This window comes from Bos indicus x Bos taurus, chromosome 29 (genome assembly GCF_003369695.1).
Source record: "Bos indicus x Bos taurus breed Angus x Brahman F1 hybrid chromosome 29, Bos_hybrid_MaternalHap_v2.0, whole genome shotgun sequence".
In the NCBI taxonomy this organism is placed as follows: Eukaryota; Metazoa; Chordata; class Mammalia; order Artiodactyla; family Bovidae; genus Bos; species Bos indicus x Bos taurus.
This window is the reverse complement of record NC_040104.1, coordinates 22,961,495-22,982,764: the sequence shown is the minus strand read 5'-3', so window position 1 is coordinate 22,982,764 and position 21,270 is coordinate 22,961,495. Positions and strand designations below refer to the sequence as shown.

Sequence of the window (21,270 nt, the reverse complement as noted above, 5' to 3'; positions counted from 1 at the left end):
GTACCCATGACTCAGGATGTTACTTTATTTCCAGCTTCTTAATAGATGACAATTATCAAGTGCCTTCAGCTGTTTTTAATCAGCCAGTAAACACCGTTAGGATTCTCAACAGTATACACCAAAGCCCTCTTTCACATTTGTCCCATCTGGATTATTTTTCTAAATGCTTATCATGTAGCTTTACTTTCAGACTCTTTATTCTCCCATCTGGGTTATTTTTGTTAAACCTCTTACCTGTCAAGAGCCCAATAGCGCTATCTGCTCTCCCTGACCTCTGCAGTCACGTGGTTCCCGCACGGGCTGCTCCACCTTGCCCTCTCTTGCCGCCTCACAGCCATCCCTTCACACCTCCCAAAATCCCTGTGTGTGGTTGTGGTTTCTTTGTTTTAAACATTCACATTATCATTTAGACTGAAGGAACAGAATTGTTTTTGGCTTAGCACAAAACAGGGCCATCTTCACTTCTCTGAAAGACTTGTGTACCAGAAGAAACATGTCAGTTCCACATGAAAAACCGATGGGACGCTTAGAATGGAAACTCTACAGAAATTTGATAACCACTTGTCAGATTTTATTAAAAAACAAACACGTAAATGCTAGTCAGCCTCCATGGCCTTGAAATCTCTTCCAATCCTGAGTTTCCACAGTCTAGAGGTAACACAAAAGTGTTAAAGACTGTTCATTCCAAATAATGAAGGAAGTGAATCACACAGGCTCAACTTGTTTGTAGTTGGTAATTAGTCTACTATGGATACCTGGCCTGGCTGAGGACAGAAGGCAAGCGTTCCATTCGCCTACCAGCCCTGGCATCTCAGAATATGAAAACAGCCATGTGCTAGCCGGGTGCTCTCAATGAGGCAGTTTGATTAATTTCCATTAAAAATCAGTAGTCATTTAAACTCCTAAATGCCCAAATCTAAAGGATCCACACTTGTGTCTGAGACGTGATTACACTGCTGTAAAATCATTTAGCAGTCCTGCTGTGATAGCCAGGGCTCGGGTTTGTAATGGGAGCAATAAAGGGAGGAGCTGGCAGGGTACTGGTCAGGTGGTACAGGGGACACTGCTTATATTCACAAGGCCATGGGGTCCAGGCATACCGAAGAGCAGCTGGGGTGTCATGGCAAGACGTGATGTTCAGGGCCAGGGTCTGGGTGGAGAAGGTGTCCATGGGAGCTGGAAGCCACTTGCACTGGTGGTCACTGCAACATGAGACCTAAACAGGAGAGTCACGAACAGGAATGGTTAGGATAGTTGGGAGGATGTGCCAAGAGATGGGCCTGCTCTGCAGACAGACGGAAGGGCGAGAAGGGGCTGCTCTTGGCCAAGGGACGTGTTTTCTACAATAACCAGGACAAATTGGGTCTGGTTATCACAGCCACAGATCGATAATAAAAGTTCACAAGATAAATAGCTGAGATCAAGAAATAAAACAGCAAATTACTGAGAGAGATAAGACAGCATGGAGACATGAAGCACTTAGGAAAGGCTCCCCTGAACAATCTTCCTGTGGTCCTCCCACCAATCAGGCAGGAATCTGGGTGAGCAGATTGCTTACTGGAATCTGGGCTGCTCTCTGGCTCCCAGTGGAGCTCGGAGAAGAGGAAGGGGCACACGGAACTGTGGATGGTAAACTATTCTCAAGTCAGAAAGCGATTCTGGTGAGGGAGTGTTAAAATAGCCAGTTCCCAAAGGTTCAAATCTGTCCTGGCCCCAACTCCGACTCCAGGGCCAGGCAGTGGGCATATTGCCAGCAGCTGACTACAGAGGGGAAATCAGAGTGCCAAGATTCCAGGGCGCTGGGACTCACCTAAAACCCAGCATCCAGGGAAGCTAAGTGGAGTTCAGTGCTAAGTAAGCACCTGAGGCAGGGGGATTCCAGAGGAGGAACAGTCCCATGATCTCTTGTGTAACTACAGTTTATCTTCTACATTCTTTCACTGTTCCTCCAATGCCCTCTTTTCACTCACCACCCCCCAACGCCTAAGGGCCTCAGGACTCCCAAAGACACTCATTTAAATATTCCACCTGGGGATGCCTCCAGCCACCACCTTGGCCTTGTTGATGTTGTAGAGTTGCTCAGTTGTGTTCGACTCTTTGTGACCCAATGGACTGTAGCCCACCAGGCTCCTCTGTCCGTGGGATTTCCCAGACTAGAATACTGGAAGTGGGTTGCCATTTCCTTCTCTTGGGGATCAGAATCCCCGACCTAGGGATTCAACCCTGCATCAGCAGGTGGATTCTTTACCACCAAGCCACCAGGGAAGCCTCAACCTAGGAGACTCCTAAATAAGCTGTTTCATCAACAGCTCCAGTTCTACAGTGAAATGATCCTCACCAGGTATTAGAAGCAAGTACAGAGTTCCATCACTGTGAAAGTGAAAGTCGCCCACCACGTCTGACTCTTTGCGACCCCACAGACTACAGTCCATGGAATTCTCCAGGCCAGAATACTGGAGTGGGTAGCGTTTCCCTTTTCCAAGGGATCTTCCCAAGCCAGGGATGGATCCCAGGTCTCCCACACTGCAGGTGGATTCTTTACCAGCTGAGCTACCAGGGAAGCCCATTACAGTAATTCAAACTAAGCTGCAAATCACCACACTTAAATCTCTTAAAGGAGAGATTAAACTCAAAAGAAAATCAGAATTTAGGATAGTGTGACAAAAAAAGATGTCCAAGGATGAGGGAAATATTCTGCAGCCAGGATCGTTTCCTTTCAAATAGGTACCCACAAATAATGCTACCTGTCCTGAGCAAAAATGGCTGCTCTGGGAGGGAAAATACAAATGGAATATCTTTTTAATATGGACTCAATTTGTTAATTAATTTTAATAATTTTTTATTTTTAATTGTTTAATTAACTAATTTGATTTATTTTATAAATTGTAAACAAAATTATATATTTTTATAAAATAAAAATAGGTTTATAACATTTATATATTTTTTTATTTAATATTGATTTAATTTTTAAATTAGCTTTTGTCTCATCAAAATTGCCTCTAAGCGAATGAATCAAGAACTGCTTACTTGTCACTCTGAGATAAACCTAGCCCCTGACCAACCAAGACCTGCCTCGTATATAATTAGAGATGAGCCTCGGTGTGGAGGAAATCCTGATCCCCACGCAGGATGAACCCCTATTGTTTTCTGCAGCTCTCACCTCAAATATCTTGTCGTCACGCCTCTGCACCTTGATTGGCTGGGAATATGTGAGGTTGAGCAGCCCGGTGTCGGCCAGGAGTTCTATCTTCTGAGGCAGTGGTCCTTGAAAGATCAACTTCTCCCCGTAAGCCAAGGCACGGGCCCCCAGGTGCAGCCTGTAGGCCACCGTCTGCTTATCTCGAGGGTGAATGCTACAGGACGAAGAACAGGGAGAGAACTTAGGGTTTGGGCTCAACAATAGTCATATTTAAAAAAAAAAAAAAGAAATCTTATATAAAGAACCCTTTAAGAAAGTGAGACTGAATCTAATAGCCAGTGACCCGGGGCTAGTCAGCCTAAGAGAAATGGTGAATTGTAACCACAGACGGGTCTTCTATGCGTCAACAACCCTGAAATAATTGATGGCTTGGAAGGAAGTAATAAGGGAAGAGGAGGAGGGAGGGAGGGCAGACTTTGGAACTAACCTAGAAGAAAGAGCTGTCGTAAGACTGTTGCAAGCACTCAACGTTCTCAAAGTGTTTCATCTGAATCAGGTTGTCACTACTCGGCCCCCTCCAGGTTTTATGTGTTCACTCAACAAACATTCCTTCATTCAATAAACAAATATTCATTCAGGCTCCTGCTGTAATTGGGACACTCTGCACTGGGCCCCAGGTCACACTGCCATTCCCTCGTATCCTAGTAGGCGGTAGTCATCAGGGCTGTTCACCAATGTCCCGCTGGTCCTCCTCTGAGTATGGGGTAGAATTCCACTTCCTGCTCTCACTAAAAATAGACATGGCCATGGGACTTGCCGTGGCCAGTGCAATGTGAGCAGAAGAGACTTGTGTTGCTTCAGGTGGAAGCCTCCAGCTGCGAATATGAGACTGTCAGGCAGCTGTGGAAGCACAGATCCCCCCGGAGCCTCTGTCACTCTGGATCTGTGAATGACAACGACAGCAAAGCCCGTCCCTTCTTTGGACATGAGAGTGTCAACACGAAATAAGGTTCGGTAGCATCACGGCCCTGGGGTGGGGAGGGGTGTTAGTTACTGTAGCACATCCAGGGTGTGAATGATGGATAAATCATGCTTCTAGGGTCCATTCCTTAGGCCCGCTCACAAGTGAACATCAAGAGAAGGCCACAGAAAACACATATTACTGTTCAAGCAAAGCCCGAGAAGCACCCACCTGCCAAAAGGTGAGTTCCTATCACAGAGATCCACAGCAGCAGCCATGAAGGTGTTGGGCATCCTTTGGTTGGGGACGTAGCCAAAGTCGGCTGTCTGATGCCAACGGATCTGGGGAAGTCCATCATGCAGGGCTTCACCAGACAAATAGGAAGATAACTAGAAAGTAGACACTGTGCATCAGAACTTCACTGCGTCAGAAACCTACACTTCAAAACAGCTAGAAAAACATTAAGAAAAAAAAATTTTTTAAAGAAACCGACACTGGAGTCTTTCACAAGCAGACCCTGCTTCTGCTTCACTCACTCGCCCACGGGCTGATCCCAACACGTTCTTACCGAGTCTCTCACCCTCCTGGTTGAACCACTCATCCCACGAGCTGTGGTAGAACTCCACCCTCCAGCCCCCTCCTCGCAGCAAGACCTGGAGTCTATTTCTCCTTGCAATGAACTTGGGCTAAGCCTGTGATTTGCTCTGACAAACAGCATGCAGCCGAGGTGATGGTGAGCAGCTACTGAGTCTCTGCCTCAGGAGTGCTTGCCTCCTGGTTTCGTCTCCTCAGAGCCCTGAGATGGCCACGGAACAAAAGTGCAGCTGCCCTGCTGAAGAAACGTGGAGACAGCAGCCTTGGGGACCAGAAGGCCACGAGGAGAGAGGCGTTCATGTCCCAGCCTTCCCAGCTGAGGGTCCAGTCACGTGAATTCTGGGTCCTTCAGTTCCGGCTGCAGGCACACGAGCAAGCCTGGCTAATGTCCCAGGGCAGAAATGAGCCGCTCCGGGGGACCACCTCTCCCTGCCTGGCCAACCCATGGAATGAGGAGCAAACACAGTGGCTGCTGTTGTCAGCCCCAAAGTTCTGAGGTCGTCTGTTACAAGGCAGTAGGTCACTGACCTATTGTACATCTGTGTACAACACAGGCCAAAGCTCTGTAGGGAAGTGGAGAGGACCCTCCCCTTGTTGCTAAGTCGTGTCTGACTCTTTGCAACCCCATGGACTGCAGCATACCAGGCTCCTCTGTCCTCCACTATCTCCCAGAGTTTGGTCAAATTCATGTCCATTGAGTCAGTGATGCTTTCTAACCATCTCATCCTCTATCGCCCCCTTCTCCTTTTGCCTTCAATCTTTTCCAGCATCAGGGTCTTTTCCAAAGAGCCGGCTCTTCACATCAGGTGGCCAAAGTATTGGAGCTTCAGCTTCAGCATCTACCCCTGAGCACATAGCAGACTTCATCAAAGACCCCAGTCCTTCACACGTTCCAGCAGCCATGCCCTGCTGCCACCTGGTCGTGAGGTTTCTCCCACTGAAAGAAAGAGTACATTTTTCCCCACCACTGGTTCTTATTAAACTCTCCTATGCAAATCGGCCTTAACACATGAAGTGATAAAAGGTGGTGGAGCTTCGCAATGAAATGTCATGAAAACTAGAAAATGGCAATAAAAAGACCCACTGAGTAACCCTGCTGCTTCCCACACAACACCCAAGAGAGAAGGCTGAAAATGGGGCCATGTGCGCCAACGGGCGCCATGATGCAGATCCCTGCAGGAACCCCCTGGAAGAGTCTAGGGGGAGTTCCAGCCTGAAGTGCTGAGGGGAAAATGCTACCAAGAGCCACTCAAGCCAAGGAAGTTGTTTCAAAATGGCAGTTGGCTGAGAATCCCTGCAGTCATTCCCCACTACTTCATCAGCTGTACTACTACAGATTGACCGCATGGGGGCAGCAGCAGACTCTACACCCACAGGAAATGCCTGTATTTTTCCCCTGAGATATAAAGCAGGCCACTTGCAGGGATTAGGAGAAACACTGCTGCTAAAGAAGGCATGTCACAGCCACAGAATATAAAAGTGGCTACATTTGCAGGATTCTACAATAGCATCTGTGTTTTGTAGTCTGGTTCACTGTTTCTCCAAAATCCTTCTGAAAAAGCATATACTCCCTCGAGACTGGTAGTCATGTCCAGACGTGAGAGATGGACTATAAAGAAGGCTGGGTGCCGAAGAACTGATGCTTTTGAACTGTGGTGCTGGAGGAGACTCTTGAGAGCCCCTTAGACTGCAAGAAGATCAAACCAGGCAACCCTGTAGAAATCAACCCTGAATATTTACTGGAAGGACTGATGCTAAAGCTGAAGCTCCAATACTCTGGCCACATGATGCGAAGAACTGACTCATTAGAAAAGATCCTGATGCTGGGAAAGATTGAGAGCAGGAGGAGAAGAGAGCGACAGAGAATGAGATGCTGCTGCTGCTGCTAAGTTGCTTCAGTCGTGTCCGACTCTGTGCGACCCCATAGACGGCAGGCTCCCCCGTCCCTGGGATTCTCCAGGCAAGAACACTGGAGTGGGTTGCCATTGCCTTCTCCAAGGACGAGATGGTTGGATGGCATAACCAACTCAATGGACCTGAATTTGAGCAAACTCCAGGAGACAGTGGAGGACAGAGGGGCCTGGCATGCTGCAGTCCATGTGGTCACAAAGAGTCAGACACAACTTAGCAACTGAACAACAATAATAAGGTCTCCAGTCCTGAACTCCAGCTCCTCTCTCTCCCCATGCCTCAGATCACACATCAGTATTAAACTCGCAGACATGTGGATGTAGCCCTGCCCTCTCCACAGAGCTCGCGTCCCCATCTAACTGCGTGCTCCAGTTACTGCCACCATGGTTTCACATGCAGCCCTTTCAGCCAATTCATCTTCCCTAACAGACCAACTGCCCCTCCAGATTTTCCGACTTCTCTCATTTATAATAAACACAGGCATCTTCTCACTTGTGCCAAGCTTTACATGGACTAGCTCATTTAATACTTAAAATAACAAAGAGGTTCGATGTCTTATTCGAAATCACACAGCTAAGGAAGTGCCAGAGCTGAGAGTCAAATCCCCAGACTACGCTCGGAACCATTAAACTGTTGTATTTGACAGTTCCCTTTGAAGTTAAACATTTATAGTCCCAGTTTTTCACAAGCAACCAACATACTGTTGTTGATGATGATAAAGCTGGCGCCCGAGGCTAAGGCACTTCTACTAAACCAGGGGTAGAGGACAAGGAGCAGGTCTCTCTGCTTCCTGCTGTATATTTCTAGTAGCCCACACAGTTTGTGGCATATAATAAACACTTAAACGTATTTTTGGCCTAAGTTGATTGACGTCACATTCCAATCACCATGTACACAGGCTGAGAGGCAAAAAAAGTACCTTCAAGGACCAAATGTAGTTTCTACCAACAGTAATACAGAAGTGGTGACAGGCGTTGCTATTTTGAAAATAATGAGCAGAATATTCTCGTTCAAAGTCAAAACAAATGTTAAGAAAGGAGAAAGGAAATGATTGTAAAGTAATTGTAAGTGGAAAGCAGGTCTATAAAAATCTTTTATCCAAAAAAAGCCCTATGAACTAGGACAGAGAAGAGGAACGGGGTGGGGGAGGCAAGCGGGGGTTGGTGAGAGGGAAGTATCTGTGGGCTACCAGAGGCGGATGCCTACAGACAGGGGTGTCCAGCCAAATACTAACGCCTGTTTCGTGTCTATGTTGTGAGGCGGATCTTGTTTATGTCACACCTTACTTGTTTAATTCCTATATTCCAGAAAAGTCAGAACTACTGCCCCGCTGGGACATCTTGGTCCTGGAGGGGTCGTGTGAACAGGCGAGGTGAAGCACTTAAGAACTTGGCTGTGTGCGTGCTAACTTGCTTCAGTGGTGTCTGACTCTTGCGACCCCATGGACTGTTGCCCACCAGGTTCCTCTGTCCATGGGATTTCCCAGGCAAGAATACTAGAGTGGGTTGCCATTTCCTTCTCCAGGGGATCTTCCCGACCCAGGGATTGAACCAACATCTCCCGCATTGCAGGCGGATTCTTTACCACTGAGCCACCTGGGAAGCCCAAATACTGGTTACTTATTAATTTTTTTAAGATTTAATTGTCCTGTCAGTGAGCTGAGATGAACAGCAGGCAGGCTATGAGGGCAAAAAAAACAGAACATGGATTCCAGGGAAGAGGTCTCAGCAGCATCTCCCCCACCAAAGCCCACAAACCCTCTTCCTTTCGGCACCTACCTGGACAAATCCGAATGGGAAGAGGCGCTCTGTCTGCCCCTGGGAGCCATCGTGGAAGGTCTGGCGCCAGTCGTCAATGAGCAGAGGGAATGTACAATTGTACAGGTCCCTGTTAAAGTTTACATTGGACTCCCCTGAAAACAGTCCAAACTGTGAGAGGGAGTTGGGGTAGACGCAAGATGACCCCACATTGCTCCCTAGCCTCCATCCTGAGGTCTCGCTGGACTGGCCTCAGGTTTGCTGTGGCTGATGGGCCATCAGCAAACACGACTGCAAGAGCAGATCGGCTCTGGAGTTTGTTCTCTCCTGACACACTTGGAAGCCTGACACTGCCATGTAAATGATAAATAAGGCTGAACTAGCTTGCTGAAGATCCTCCGTGGTGGCTCAGTCAGTAAAGAATCCACCTGCAATGCAGGAGACCAGGGTTCAATCCCTGGGTCGGGAAGATGCCCTGGAGGAGGAAACGGCAACCCACTCCAGTATTCTTGCCTGGAGAATCCCATGGACAGAGGCTGGTGAGCAACAGTCCATGGAGTCACAAGGAGCCGGACACAACCGAGCAATAAACCATCACTATCACGGCTTGTTGAAGGACGAGAGGCCATGTGAGAACCAGGAGCCCCAGTCAACAGACATGAGGTAGAGGCCATCCTAGGTCATCCAGCCACCAGACAACCTGACAGGCTGCCAAAGATGCATACGAGAGCCCAGCAGAAATGAGCCAAAGCAGCCCCGACAGAAACACTACCGGGCTAACTCAATGAATAGTGAGCCAAATAAAAGTACAATGGCTTGAAGTCACTGAGCCCCAGGGAGGCTTGTTATGTGGCAACAGCTAACTGACACAATGGAAAACCAGAAACTGAACACTCACCCTGGTACCATATCACCCCCTTCAGTGTCATGTTACGGAGTGGATGGATCATGGCGTTCCAGAGAACAGAGTGCGCGCTCGGACCGATTTTAAGGTCGGATGGCATGGACCTAAAGTGAGGAAGACACATGAGCGTCAGGAGAGAGCCAGGGACCGATCCCATGATAAGCCCTGAGCCAGGCACCTATCCAGCTTCACCTGGGGGCAAACCCCCTGACGAAAGCAGCTCAGAGTCCAATTCAACCACTCTGTTTCCATGAAAACGTGTGTCAGTCAGCTCTCTGTGAGTTCAGTGGCACCGTCGCTGGTTTCATCTAGTGACTGAGACCAGGGGCGGGGGCGGGGGGAGGAGCGGGCAGGTGTTAATGAGTCTATCACACAGGCAAAAAGTTTACTTAACCAGCACTCACTGAATGGACACTGAGGCTAAGTTCTTTGCTTTTATAAGCAATGCCATGATTATCTTCCTGAGAGCTGAATCATTACATAAGTCTTAATTCCAAGAAATGAGATGGCCAGGTCAGAAGGCACGTTTTCTGATGACTTGGAATGTGGCCCTAAGTTGTCTCTGTGGAATACCTGTGTGGATTTCTCTTGGAGCAGCTGTGTGCGAGAACCCCATGGCCCTTTGGTATTGTCCCTGCCATGCCCCCTGAGGTGTGGGAAGCCTGGCTTTAGATTCTTCCACCTCTACTGAGAGTAAGTCTTTCTGTTCCAAAGCAGGATGACTTCACTCCCCAGCAGACAGGCCTTTACCCAAGACACACCAAGAGCTCAAATCCATGCTCTTGCCAGAACTGATGAGACAAGTTCTGTGAAGGCAGCTCACACAGTATCCATCTCTATCGCAACATTAGTGTCAAGAAGTTATCGACTAGCCTCTTCTCTGCTTCTTCCCAACTCACTGTTATTCCTGATCCAGCTTTTCCTGAATGTGCTTTCACCATCAGTCTTCCAATACCGCTTTCTGATGACATGGATACCGTGTTCTTCCAAACTGTTAGATTGGGTTTATTCTCACAGCGGTTAAGAGCACAGACACTGACATCAGACTTCACCACTTACTAGTTGTGTTCCCAAGCAAGTCACCAAACCTCTCTCCCAATCAGCCCCTTTCTCCTCATGTGTTAATAGTACCCATATTTCAAGAGAATGTTGCATTAAATGAGTTAATATTATATAAAGTGCTCGTGACAGTATCTGGCATTTAGAAAGCTTCTATTGAGTATTAAGTTATCCCTGCTGATAGTTAGGGAGTTTGGGATGGACAGATACACACTGCTGTATTTAAAATGGATAACCAACAAAGTAGAGCACACAGAACTCGGCTCAATGTTACGAAGCAGCCTGGACAGGAGGGGAGTTTGGGGGAGAATGGGTACACGTATACTGAGTCCCTTTTCTATCTACCTGAAACCATCACAACATTATCTGTTAACTGGCTATATCCCAATACAAAAAGTTAAAAATATCTGATTAAAAAATAAATTTAGAAAAATATATTAGCTATCCCTATTATTAAGGAAAAGGGTCATAATTCTTGACATATTGTGAAACGATTGTGGTCATGATGACAGTGAAAATAACACCTGAATAAGTCACAGACATTTAACACATATTTGTACATTCAGCTCATACTTGACTTCCCCAAGGAGACTATGATCCTGCTCTCTCACGGAATTTCCTGGCAGGCTTTCTCCTGGACCAGAGGACGCTTTCTTACCCTGACCTCGGGACCCCACAGGCTTCAAGGGACCTTCTAGACGACCAGGCTTCAATGGGCGTCCCACTCCACGAGGAGGACAGCAGCCCCACAGGATACCGCAGGGTGTCATACAGGAAACGCCCGAAAAGCCAGCACACTGCTGACATATACGTGAAGTTGCCGTGGCCTAAGTTCTCTGTTCAGAGAAACAGATAGAGACAGTCAGGGGAAAAGTAGGTGGACACGGCCTGGAGCTCCTGGGCAGGCCTAGGTGAGAAGCTCGGGTGTTGGGTCAGGCCTTGCATTCCTTTCTAAGACTTTCCAAGTGCAGGAGAAGATGGAGAGGCAGCTGGCTGGCTAGCAGAAAGCCGAATATACATGTATATTCAGCCAGGCAAGGAGGCTTCCCCACCATGTGCAGGGCCCTGAGAACCTAGGAATATTGATACCTCTCTGCAACAGGTGAGGGGCAGAAAGGCTGCCAACCCCCAACCCTCCCCCCCACCTACACTCTTACCCAACATCCATCCCATCCCCACTTAGCTCTGTGGAAGGGGATAAGCAAGCACAGAGAATGTCGAGAAGACAGGTATATTTTTTCTGGGTGGTTTTATATCCAAGCTTATAGCCACATTAATGAAGACAAAAATAAACAAGTGATGGGGACTTTGGCCGAAAGGGAAAGCAACAGAAACCAAAACCAGCATTTCAGAGTTTGGCACCATCGAGCTCATTCGTCCATGTAGCCCAGGAACCAACACAGACCAGGAAGGGTGATTCCACATCGGAAGAACGAACAGGGGAACAGGCACACGTGCAACCGGTGGGACCAACCCAACCCAGCAGCCGTGAAAGAACCACGAGGCGTAAGTCACTGCCTTGGCGCGCGAAAGAGCCAAACAACACATTTCCGGCTCTCGAAATGTGGAAAGTGCGATGGCAGGTGTTGAAAATCAGTTTCAATCAATTAAAATGGATCGAGCCCCTACCAGGCACCAGGGACTTCTAGATGATTGTGATACAGAAATGAAAAGGAAAAGGAAAGACAGGGATCCTTTCCTCAGAGGTCTTCTATCCTACAGAACGAGACACATTCAGCAAAGTCAAATATATTGCAAAATATGGTTTAGTGCTTTAAGAAGTACAAAGGTGTGTTAAGGGGTTCTAACAGCAAAATAAAGAATAGCAAACAAGAACTTTAAACACACACACACACAAAAAAAAATAAAGAATAGCAAACAAAAGACAGATGGTAACATGCCCAGGAAAGGCGGCTCCTTCCCTGTGCTCCGGTCCTGCTCTGTGCTTGGGGTTTCCCTCACCTCGCTAAACCATTAGGATTTCTGTGTTCTCGGCATCTGGGACCCAGTGCAGAGTCAGTGAATGTTTGCTGGCTGGTGTTGGGTGGCAGTGGTGGCTGGAATAAGGGTGGACTCACTGATGGGGAGGTAGAGGGAGAAGGTAATTAAGAGAAAAGGGAGGGAGGTGGAGAGACCTTCGGAGACAGGAATGCAGTAAGCAGAGCTAGCATTCTGGGCAAAAGAAACAATATGTACAGACACATGCAGAACTGGAAAGTTTCTCAAGTATTTGAGGAGAGTATCAATTACAACGGAGAAGGCAATGGCACCCCACTCCAGTACTCTTGCCTGGAAAATCCCATGGATGGAGGAGCCTGGGGAGCTGCAGTCCATGGGGTCGCTAAGAGTCGGACACGACTTAGTGACTTCACTTTCACTTTTCACTTTCATGCCTTGGAGAAGGCAATGGCAAAGGAGAATAGTGTAAGAGACAACTGGAGGGGAGGCTGGAGTAAAGAAAATGGAAAGCCACTTGGAAAGGCGTGGGAATGAGAATGTGTGTTGGGCAGCAAAGGTGTCTCCAGTCTAAGGCCTGGACCCTGTGAGTGAACCGTATGTGGCTAAACGGACATCATAGATGTTTCAACAGTAAGGACCTGAAGGGGGGCGACTGTCCTCAACTATCCAGAAACGTCCAAGCTCAACACAAGAGTCTTTAAAATCAGAGACCCTGGGGACTTCCCTGGTAGTCCAGTGGTTGAGAATCTACCTTGCAATGCAGGGGACGTGGGTTAGATCCCTGGGTTGGGAACTGAGATCCCACATGCCACAGAGCAGCTAAGCCCATGAGCCACAAGTAGAGAAGCCTGTGTGCTGCAATGAATACCCAGCACAGCCAAAAAAAAAAAAAAAGAGAGAGACCTTTCCCAACTGCAGTCAGAGATACGAGGACAGTAGAAGAGGCAGGAGAGACTTGAAATATGAGAGGGTCTTGACCTACCAGGCTCTTCCCCAGACACCTGCGTGGCCTCACCTCTGTCAAGTTATTACGGAAATGCTGCCTGTCTCAGGCGGGACCTCCATGTCCACTCTGAATTGGAAACCACCAGCCCACCCCAGCCCCAGCAGTACTGCCCCCTGCCCTGGATAAGTATTTTACGTAACTTATTTCTCAGCATGTACCACCATTTAACCTATCCCTTGATGTTCAAACATTTGAGTCTCTGAGTTCAGAGACTGAAAGGGAACCGACAGCAAGGTATAATACCTTATCCAATCTAACTGATTACTGAGTTTTGGAGGACATGCAGGAAGAGTTCATAGACCAAAGGATTCATTAAAAACTTTTTACCCAAATCTATTCAGTTCCTGAGTTCTTAAAGGGAAAGTTCAGACAGCGTGACACTCAATAGTACAATACTTCAAATATAACTTACTAATTTTCTTATTTATCTTCTGTACTCTCCCACTAGACTATAAGCTCCATCCAGGAGACCAGGCGTGCCTGCCTGCTTTATTCTCTGCTATCACCCCCCAGGACTTAGAATAGCGCCAAGCACACAAAAGGCACCCAGATATTTGCTGAATGAATTAATACTTGAAAATGTAGGAGTAACTGAGGTTACCAAGGTAAAGTATGTACAGGTGAAAAAAGGGACTGTAAAGAGCACAAGGGACCTCCCTTCGGGAGGAAGGGATTGGAGAAAGCCAAGAAACAGGCAGGGCGCAGACAGAGAGGGAGCACGAGGGAGAGGAAGCACCTCGCAGGCTCAGAGGGAGGCGCAGCTGCCAGGAGCAGCCGTCAGCAGAGCCGATGCCACGGGCTGTCCAGAGCGCATCACAGAAGAACAGTAGAAACCTTGGGGGAACCGGTTGTCGACCTGGACACAGCAGCCAGATTATAAAGGGTTAAAGAGTGGGAACAACAGAGGACAAGATGGTTGGATGGCATCACGAACTCAATGGACATAAGTCTGAGCAAACTCTGGGAGATGGTGAAGGACAGGGAAGCCAGGCGTGCTGCAGTCCATGGGGTCACAAAGAGTCAGATGCAACCTAGTGAATGAACAACAACAACGAAGAGTACACACTCAGGAAGGCAGTGAAAAGAATGGAAAGATGTTCTAAGAAGGTTTAACAAAGCAAAGGAGAGAGGAGCGGTTCCAGGAGAAAGGGGTGTGTTCCTTACAGATAAGTGAAGCTCTGAGGGTGGGGACTGGGTCCTGATCACAGCTGCACCCTCGGGATCCAGAACAGAGACCAGCGCAGAGCAGCCTGGAGTAAAGGTTCCCTGCAGGCTGGACGGTGGGGTAAAAGGAGAGAGCCTGAGGGCTAAGAGGAGGCCCTGGAGAAGGTAAGAGCCCGAGTCAGAGACAGCCTTGAGGGAAATAGTCAGCTGTGTTCAGACACAGAAACGGAGGAAAAAAGGAGAGGAGAACATTGGGCACTGAGGAGATGCTGGCGGAGTTTGTGCTGAGTGGCTTCCAAGAGGCCGATGAAGCTGGAGGAAGCGCCATCTGCTCAGAGCAAGGGGGCAAATTCACTGTGGAGTCCTGGGAAGAAAGGCATGAAACAGGTACCATCAGAAAGTGTGTGGTGGTGATTCAGTTGCTCAGTCGTGTCTGACTCTTGGGACCCCATGGACTGTAGCCCATCAGTCTCCTCTGTCCATGGGATTTCCCAGCTAAGAATACTGGAGTGGGTTGTCATTTTCTACTCCAGGGAATCTTCCTGTCCCAGGGATGGAACCTGCATCTCCTACACTGCAAGCAGATCCTTTATCACTGAGCCACCAGGAACCAGGGCAGGGCAGGGCGGTCAATAAGAAATGAGTAAATGGATGGGCAAGCTCTGACAGACACAACAGAACCCAATTTAGGCTCACAGATGCCACACAGGGCGCCGAGCACTCACAGAGGAGCCGGCATGCACTCCAGCCATCACTTACTCGAGGTGGGCTTGGACCATCGCAGGTCAACCTTGGCAAGGTCCTCCAGCTCCTGCTGAGCCTGGGTGGAAGACACGGAGAGGATGCGGACAGACTGATAGGCAGCCGTGTTCGACAGCTCGCCTGTGGCGTTAAATACCTGGAAAAGAAGCAGGGACGTCATTTCCTACACCAACCAAGTGGACACTTGATGATGCTGCTGCCCCCTCATAGACGCTACCGCACCCACTCCCCGCCTGCAGTTCCTTCTGCGCCTTCAGGATACAGAAAACAAATGCATAATCGAAACCCAAGATGGGCTGGTCCAGATTGCCTGGATCCATCTTGACCCTCAGACACCATGATAAGTCATATCCCCAAAGAAGGTGGGAACACCATGACATCTGCAATCTCAAGGACAAGTCTGTATTGGATGAGAGGAGCTGTGGATGGGTTTGGGCTAAAAAAGGTCAACACCTTGAAAGTAAAATACTTCTATTCAGGAAAAGTATCCAATAAAGCCATAGCATTATCTTCTTTTAAAAAAAAAATGGAGCCAAAAAGGCCATGGAGAGGTAGGTTTATGTAATCCATACCCCATAAGGACTTCCCTGGTGGCTCAGACAGTAAAGCATCTGCCTACAATGCAGGAGACCCGGGTTTAATCCCTGGGTCAGGAAGATCTCCTGGAGAAGGGAATGGCAACCCACTCCAGTATTCTTGCCGCACCACCCCCCCACCCCCCAGCCAAAAAGCAGCTCAAAGAAATATTTTTGGCTTCCCTGGTGGCTCAGACGATAAAGCGTCTGCCTGCAGTGCGGGAGACCCGGGTTCAATCCCTGGGTTGGGAAGATTCCCTGGAGAAGGAAGTGGCAACCCACTCCAGTACTCTTGCCTGGAAAATTCCATGGACTGAGGAGCCTGGTAGGCTACAGTCCATGGGGTCATAAAGAGTCTGGACATGACTGAGCGACTTCACTTTCACTTTTCACTTTCTTTCATACCCCATAAGAGATGCGTTGGAGAAGGATATGGCAACCCACTCCAGTACTCTTGCCTGGAGAATCACATGGACGGAGGAGCCTGTTGGGCTACAGTCCATGGGGTCGCAAAGAGTTGGACACGACTGAGCAACTTCACTTTCAAGAGATGTGTATTAAAAAGAAACACAATTGAGAAACGATTGTTGAACTCCTGAAACATCCTGAAATCAGCCTCAAAATGCTTATCTTCTCATCTCAGTCCTGGAAAATCGCCCAAGAAAATCACAGGAGGCCCAGAAGTTTGGAAGGCGGGGTCCTGGGTGATTGCTGAGATCAGTCCCAAGAAACCAGACAAAGAGAAGGGTCTATCCAAGGGCACATAACTTTTTCCCAAACCACTGTATGAAACCTCACCAGTTGCCAAGAACGTGACAGGACTGGCTTAGGGTTCCTCTGGACATGAATATGTGTGCTACACCTAATATATCAAGCATCTTTCCTCTCAGGGCTCACACATAAGTGCTATTTCCTTCAATCCTGATGTTGAGTAGGCATGTTTTTCTTTATTAAAAAAAAAAAATGGGGTGGAGGAGGATGAACTGAGAGAGCAGCATTTACACTACCACGTGTAAAATAGATATCTGGTGGGCAGCTGCTGTCCAGCATAGGGAGCTTAGCTCAGTGCTCTGTGATGGCCGAGCTGGGTGGGATGGCAGGGGCAGGCTCAAAAGGGAGCGAATGTAAGTATACTTATAGGTGATTCTCCTTGTTGAACAACAGAAACCAACACAACCTTGTAAAGCAATTATCCTCCAATTAAACGTGTTTTAAAAACTAAAAAAGATTGTGTCATAAAAATATTGTTTTGCTTTTTAATGAGTGTTTGTTTTTTCTAGTCTCCTCTCCACCCCTCTGGACAGTCTGGTCGTCCCAAAACAAAAGCCTAACAGGAGCCTCAAGAAGGCCAGTTATCATTGGCCTCAGGGAACCAGAGCTCCAGCTGAGACAAGACTGTGGAGGCTGCAGGAGGCTGGGCCGCTCTCCATTGGTCCCTGGCCACAGGGTGTGCAGCTGGCTCGCCTTCCCTCCCACCCACCGCAGAGAATACAGCTGGCCCTGCGGCCCACCGGGCAGGAGCAGCCGCAGTGCCCCCACAGAGCACGTCATTGAGATGCGCTGCCCCTGGAATCGCCTTTTGACTTGCCACTGAGCCTGCTGTGGCCAATAAGCCGGCCAGATGCAAAGGCAATGGCCCTTTGGTCCCAGTGGGAGCCGCAGCTTGTGGCTGGGTGATGTGGCTCCGGGCTGCCAGGGTTACTGGGCTTCCACACATGGTCTCAGGAAAATTCCACAGGAAGTCCAGGCTTGCCCGTTCTGGATCTTGCCTGGCAAGTTTCATGCAGAATAAACATTGAAGATGAAGAACAGGCTAATGCACTCAGTATATTTTGGCAGGGAAGTTATTTTTCAGCGGCAAGTACCTGTAAAAAGTCACCTCCCTTGAAATTCAGTTCAGCACCGAGTGCTAAGGATCGTATGCTGCTTCCATGGAAACGGAGGATGAAACTGCTTTCGCTCCCTCCACCCACACCAGCTTCTGCACCGACTGGGAACTCCAGGGCCAGCTCGGGAGGTGGCGCGGTGACCCGTTGCTAACACTCCAGAGTATGGCAAGGCCAAATGAACTGGGGGCGGGGGGGTGGCATCGTCCTCTATTGTTACCAGCACACGCGGAACTGAATCCAAAGCACTGGCTGGAAAACTTCCATTTTCAAACTCACATGTGTGCAGTATTTCAATCCAAAACTCAAAAGCCACAGAAAGTGTTAGCAAAAAATGGGGGTGGGGAGAATTCTTGCTGGACCTGATGACAACTACTTCTGAAATGGGAATCCTTTCCCAGAATCACCAAGCCTTTAAAAAAAAAAAGAGAAACTTTGTATTTTATATTGGGGTATAGCTGATTAAGGAACAATGTTGTGAGAGCTTCAGGTGAACAGAGGGCAAAGGGACTCAGCCATACATATATATGTATCCATTCTCCCCCAGACTCCTCTCCCATCCAGGCAGCCTCATAACACTGAGCAGAGAGTTCCCTGTGCTTACAGTAGGTCTCACCAAGCCATTTTTGATGGAAGCATTTCCTCGGGGATATTGGCAGCAAACTTAGGAATAAAGAGATTTCAGGAAGATTTTCATTTAAATGACACTTGGTTTCCCTGCTGATGAAAGGGGAAGCCTTCCTCCATCTGCTGAGATCAAATTTCATCTCATCAAACACCTCGGCGTAATTATTTTCCTACCAAGTATTGAAATGAGGATGTAAATGAAGACCAAGGTATTTGAAGTCATTAAGGCTGCAGCGATGGGGAGAGCCCTCCACCTCTCTGGGGACCCACGGTTCACCATCAAAGCAGCTGCTCGCCAGTGTTCATTTTGTAACCTTTACACCACATTCTTGAATTAATGAAGAAACGTCAAGAATCTATTTCCTCAGAGAGTCGTAGTGTGGGGTCTGCACAGGCGAGCAAGGCACGTGTGTGGGGGCGGGGGGGGGGGTGTTCAGTCACTCAGTTGTGTCCGAAGGACAGTGACGGACTGTGTAATTATCGTGTATAATAATAGTTTACAAAATAATGTCAGCTTTTGAAGTGAGGGCGTTAGTCACTCAGTCATGTCTAACTCTTTGCGACCCCGTGGACTGGTAGACCACACCAGGTTCCCCTGTCCCTGGGATTTCCTAGGCAAGAATACTGGAGTGGGTTGTTATTCCCTTCTCCAGGAGATCTTTCCGACCCAGGGATTGAATCCGTGTCTCCTACATTGGCAGGCGGGCTCTTCACCACGGAACCACCAGGGAAGCGCCACTTTACCTTCGACCACATTACAATATGGCAGATTGAAAGTTGAGAAAATAACTATAAATAAGCCAGTCATCATACCTCCCGGGAATCTTTTATTGTACTGTGGCGCCAGCCCTTCTCTTCTGGATTTTAATTGCCCGATTGGTAAAGCAGGAATGTGGAGACTGCTGAGATATGGAAAACTGGGTTTCCCATCGAACACTGGCCATCTTCTTCTGAGCCTAACTAGAAATAGCCAAGTCTTAAGATGTACCCTGACTTAGAAGGTGACAGATGAGCATTTAGACTTTCCTCCATTTATAAACATCTCACTCAGTGTTATAAATAACACTCGATTTTAAAATTCCACTTTACCCTAACAACAAGATGGGCACACAATCTGCCATTTCCTTCATTTGACTGTGAAGAGTGGTTGGTTATAGTGGAAATTTTGTCTCCCCAGAAATGTCATATGGAGGGAGAGAAGGGGAAAGAGAGAGGCACTGTATGCACACGTGTGTGTGTGTGCGTGTGTGTGTGTGTGTGTGCGTGTGTGTGTGTGTGTTGGGAGTCTTCAGGGGTAGGGAGGAAAATGAATAAAGGAGGAGTCATGTCAAGCATCTTTATGATCCAAAAACAAAGTTCTACAGAGTGTTAAGAGACTAGAAAATTTGGCTTTTGGTACTGCCAGCACCTAAAACGCTGTCTTGCAGACTAAGCGCGTGATTCTAAAACAAACAAAATTAACACTTGGCTTTTTCAGATGGAATCTTTTTCTATTTTTCTGTATCTCAGAGCTTCTATAGCCTTAGTTCGATATAGAAGATGTTTAAGAGTAAATTCCAGGCAGAAAAAAAATGTGTTCAGTCTTAACAATCAAACTGTGACTTAGCTTGACAGAAAATGGGATGAGATCCCCTGGCACAGAGTGCAGTTGAGAGCCTGACTGTGCAGATACAAACAGATCTGGTCCATGCCTCTCTGTGCAAACAGGGAACTGCAATTAAAGCATTAAGGAAAATACTGTTTTCCTTAATGAGTTAACAGCAATCCCACTTCTATATAAAACCATGCTTTCTATCAAGAGATGAAACTTCAATTTTGCTTCTATTCACTGATGTTAACATGGAGCCCAGTTAAGTCAAATTTAATAAACATTTAAATTTAAAAGGTTTCCATATATTTAAGTAGGGTAGAAAGCAAGACTAAGTAAAATATTGGTTAGGAAGACATAAATGCAAGAATTTAGATTTTTAAATTAGAAAACTAATAATGAAAGGAAATAGGTATGTCCAAAGTAGAATATTTTTAAAAGCATTATTTATTAACTGGTTTTTTTTTAAAAAAGAGAGAAAAAAAGAAGCTAGAAGGGGCAGAAGCTACAGAAGCAAAACAAGAGACCTTAAGTATGTGCAAGGGCTCAATTTTATACATTTTTTTTAAAAGATTAATTGAGATCATGGTCTAGTTGTAGAGTTTTTTAAAACTCAAACTTAAATATCTCTCAAAAATGAAGAAGTAGATAATGAAAAAAAGTCAAGAAAATAAAAATCCACTTAAGGAACTGAGTTTTAGAGAAAGAGCTACTAGGGAAGATCATAATCTTTTCAAGATCTGAACCTATTAATGGGAACAAATAAAAGTACATGTCAAAGTATAAACATATTAGTTCTGATCCCTAATGCAAGTTAAATCATTTATTCCTAAGATTCTTATTTATACAATGTGCCTCTTTATTATAAATTGAGCCTTTGATAGATATTTAAGGTATCAGTTAAGTGAAATCAATTTCTTGTTTTTATAACTTTGTCTTAAAAACCAGTCATTTCATGCTCATTATAGAAAAATCAGATAATAAAGACAAGCAAAGAAAATCAACCCTAATTTCAAATGTGTCAAAGGACTTAATTCACATGAATTTCTCTGGAGGTCTGAGAGTGAGTAAAAAAAATATTTTCTAATCTCTCAGCAGTGTTTTAAGCTGATAAACTTTAAACATAACTATGAACTTGCTACTGTCCAGCCCTGATTCTAATATAAATGAAACAGCAATGATTCCCTTACTTTTATTTTTAAATCAAATCGCTTGTACTAAACAAACAAAGGAAGGACAATTCTGAGGCCCAAAAGCAAAACCCCTTCCCACTCTATCCAGAAATCCACTCCCTTTATTCTAGACTGCTTTGGTGTTCAATCAGAAAGCAGAGTTGTTTGCAGAAAGAAATCTCAGAGCCCCAAGGCTTTTGTTTACC

General features: G+C 46.9%; 1 protein-coding gene across 5 annotated transcripts in view; it reads right to left on the bottom strand.

The window, feature by feature from the left end:
• Window positions 1–549: 549 nt before the first annotated feature.
• SIAE (sialic acid acetylesterase) overlaps window positions 550–21,270 on the bottom strand; it is a 37,798-nt gene continuing 17,077 nt past the window's right edge. For all 5 annotated transcript variants that reach the window (XM_027532719.1, XM_027532720.1, XM_027532721.1 and 2 more), the window contains 7 exons: window positions 15,214–15,352; window positions 10,984–11,161; window positions 9,261–9,370; window positions 8,384–8,517; window positions 4,332–4,489; window positions 3,161–3,353; window positions 550–1,216 (listed from right to left, as the gene is read on the bottom strand). In XM_027532719.1, coding sequence (XP_027388520.1) covers window positions 965–1,216; window positions 3,161–3,353; window positions 4,332–4,489; window positions 8,384–8,517; window positions 9,261–9,370; window positions 10,984–11,161; window positions 15,214–15,352 — 1,164 coding nt within the window. In that variant the 3' untranslated portion in view covers window positions 550–964. The remainder of the gene's footprint in view (window positions 1,217–3,160; window positions 3,354–4,331; window positions 4,490–8,383; window positions 8,518–9,260; window positions 9,371–10,983; window positions 11,162–15,213; window positions 15,353–21,270) is intronic.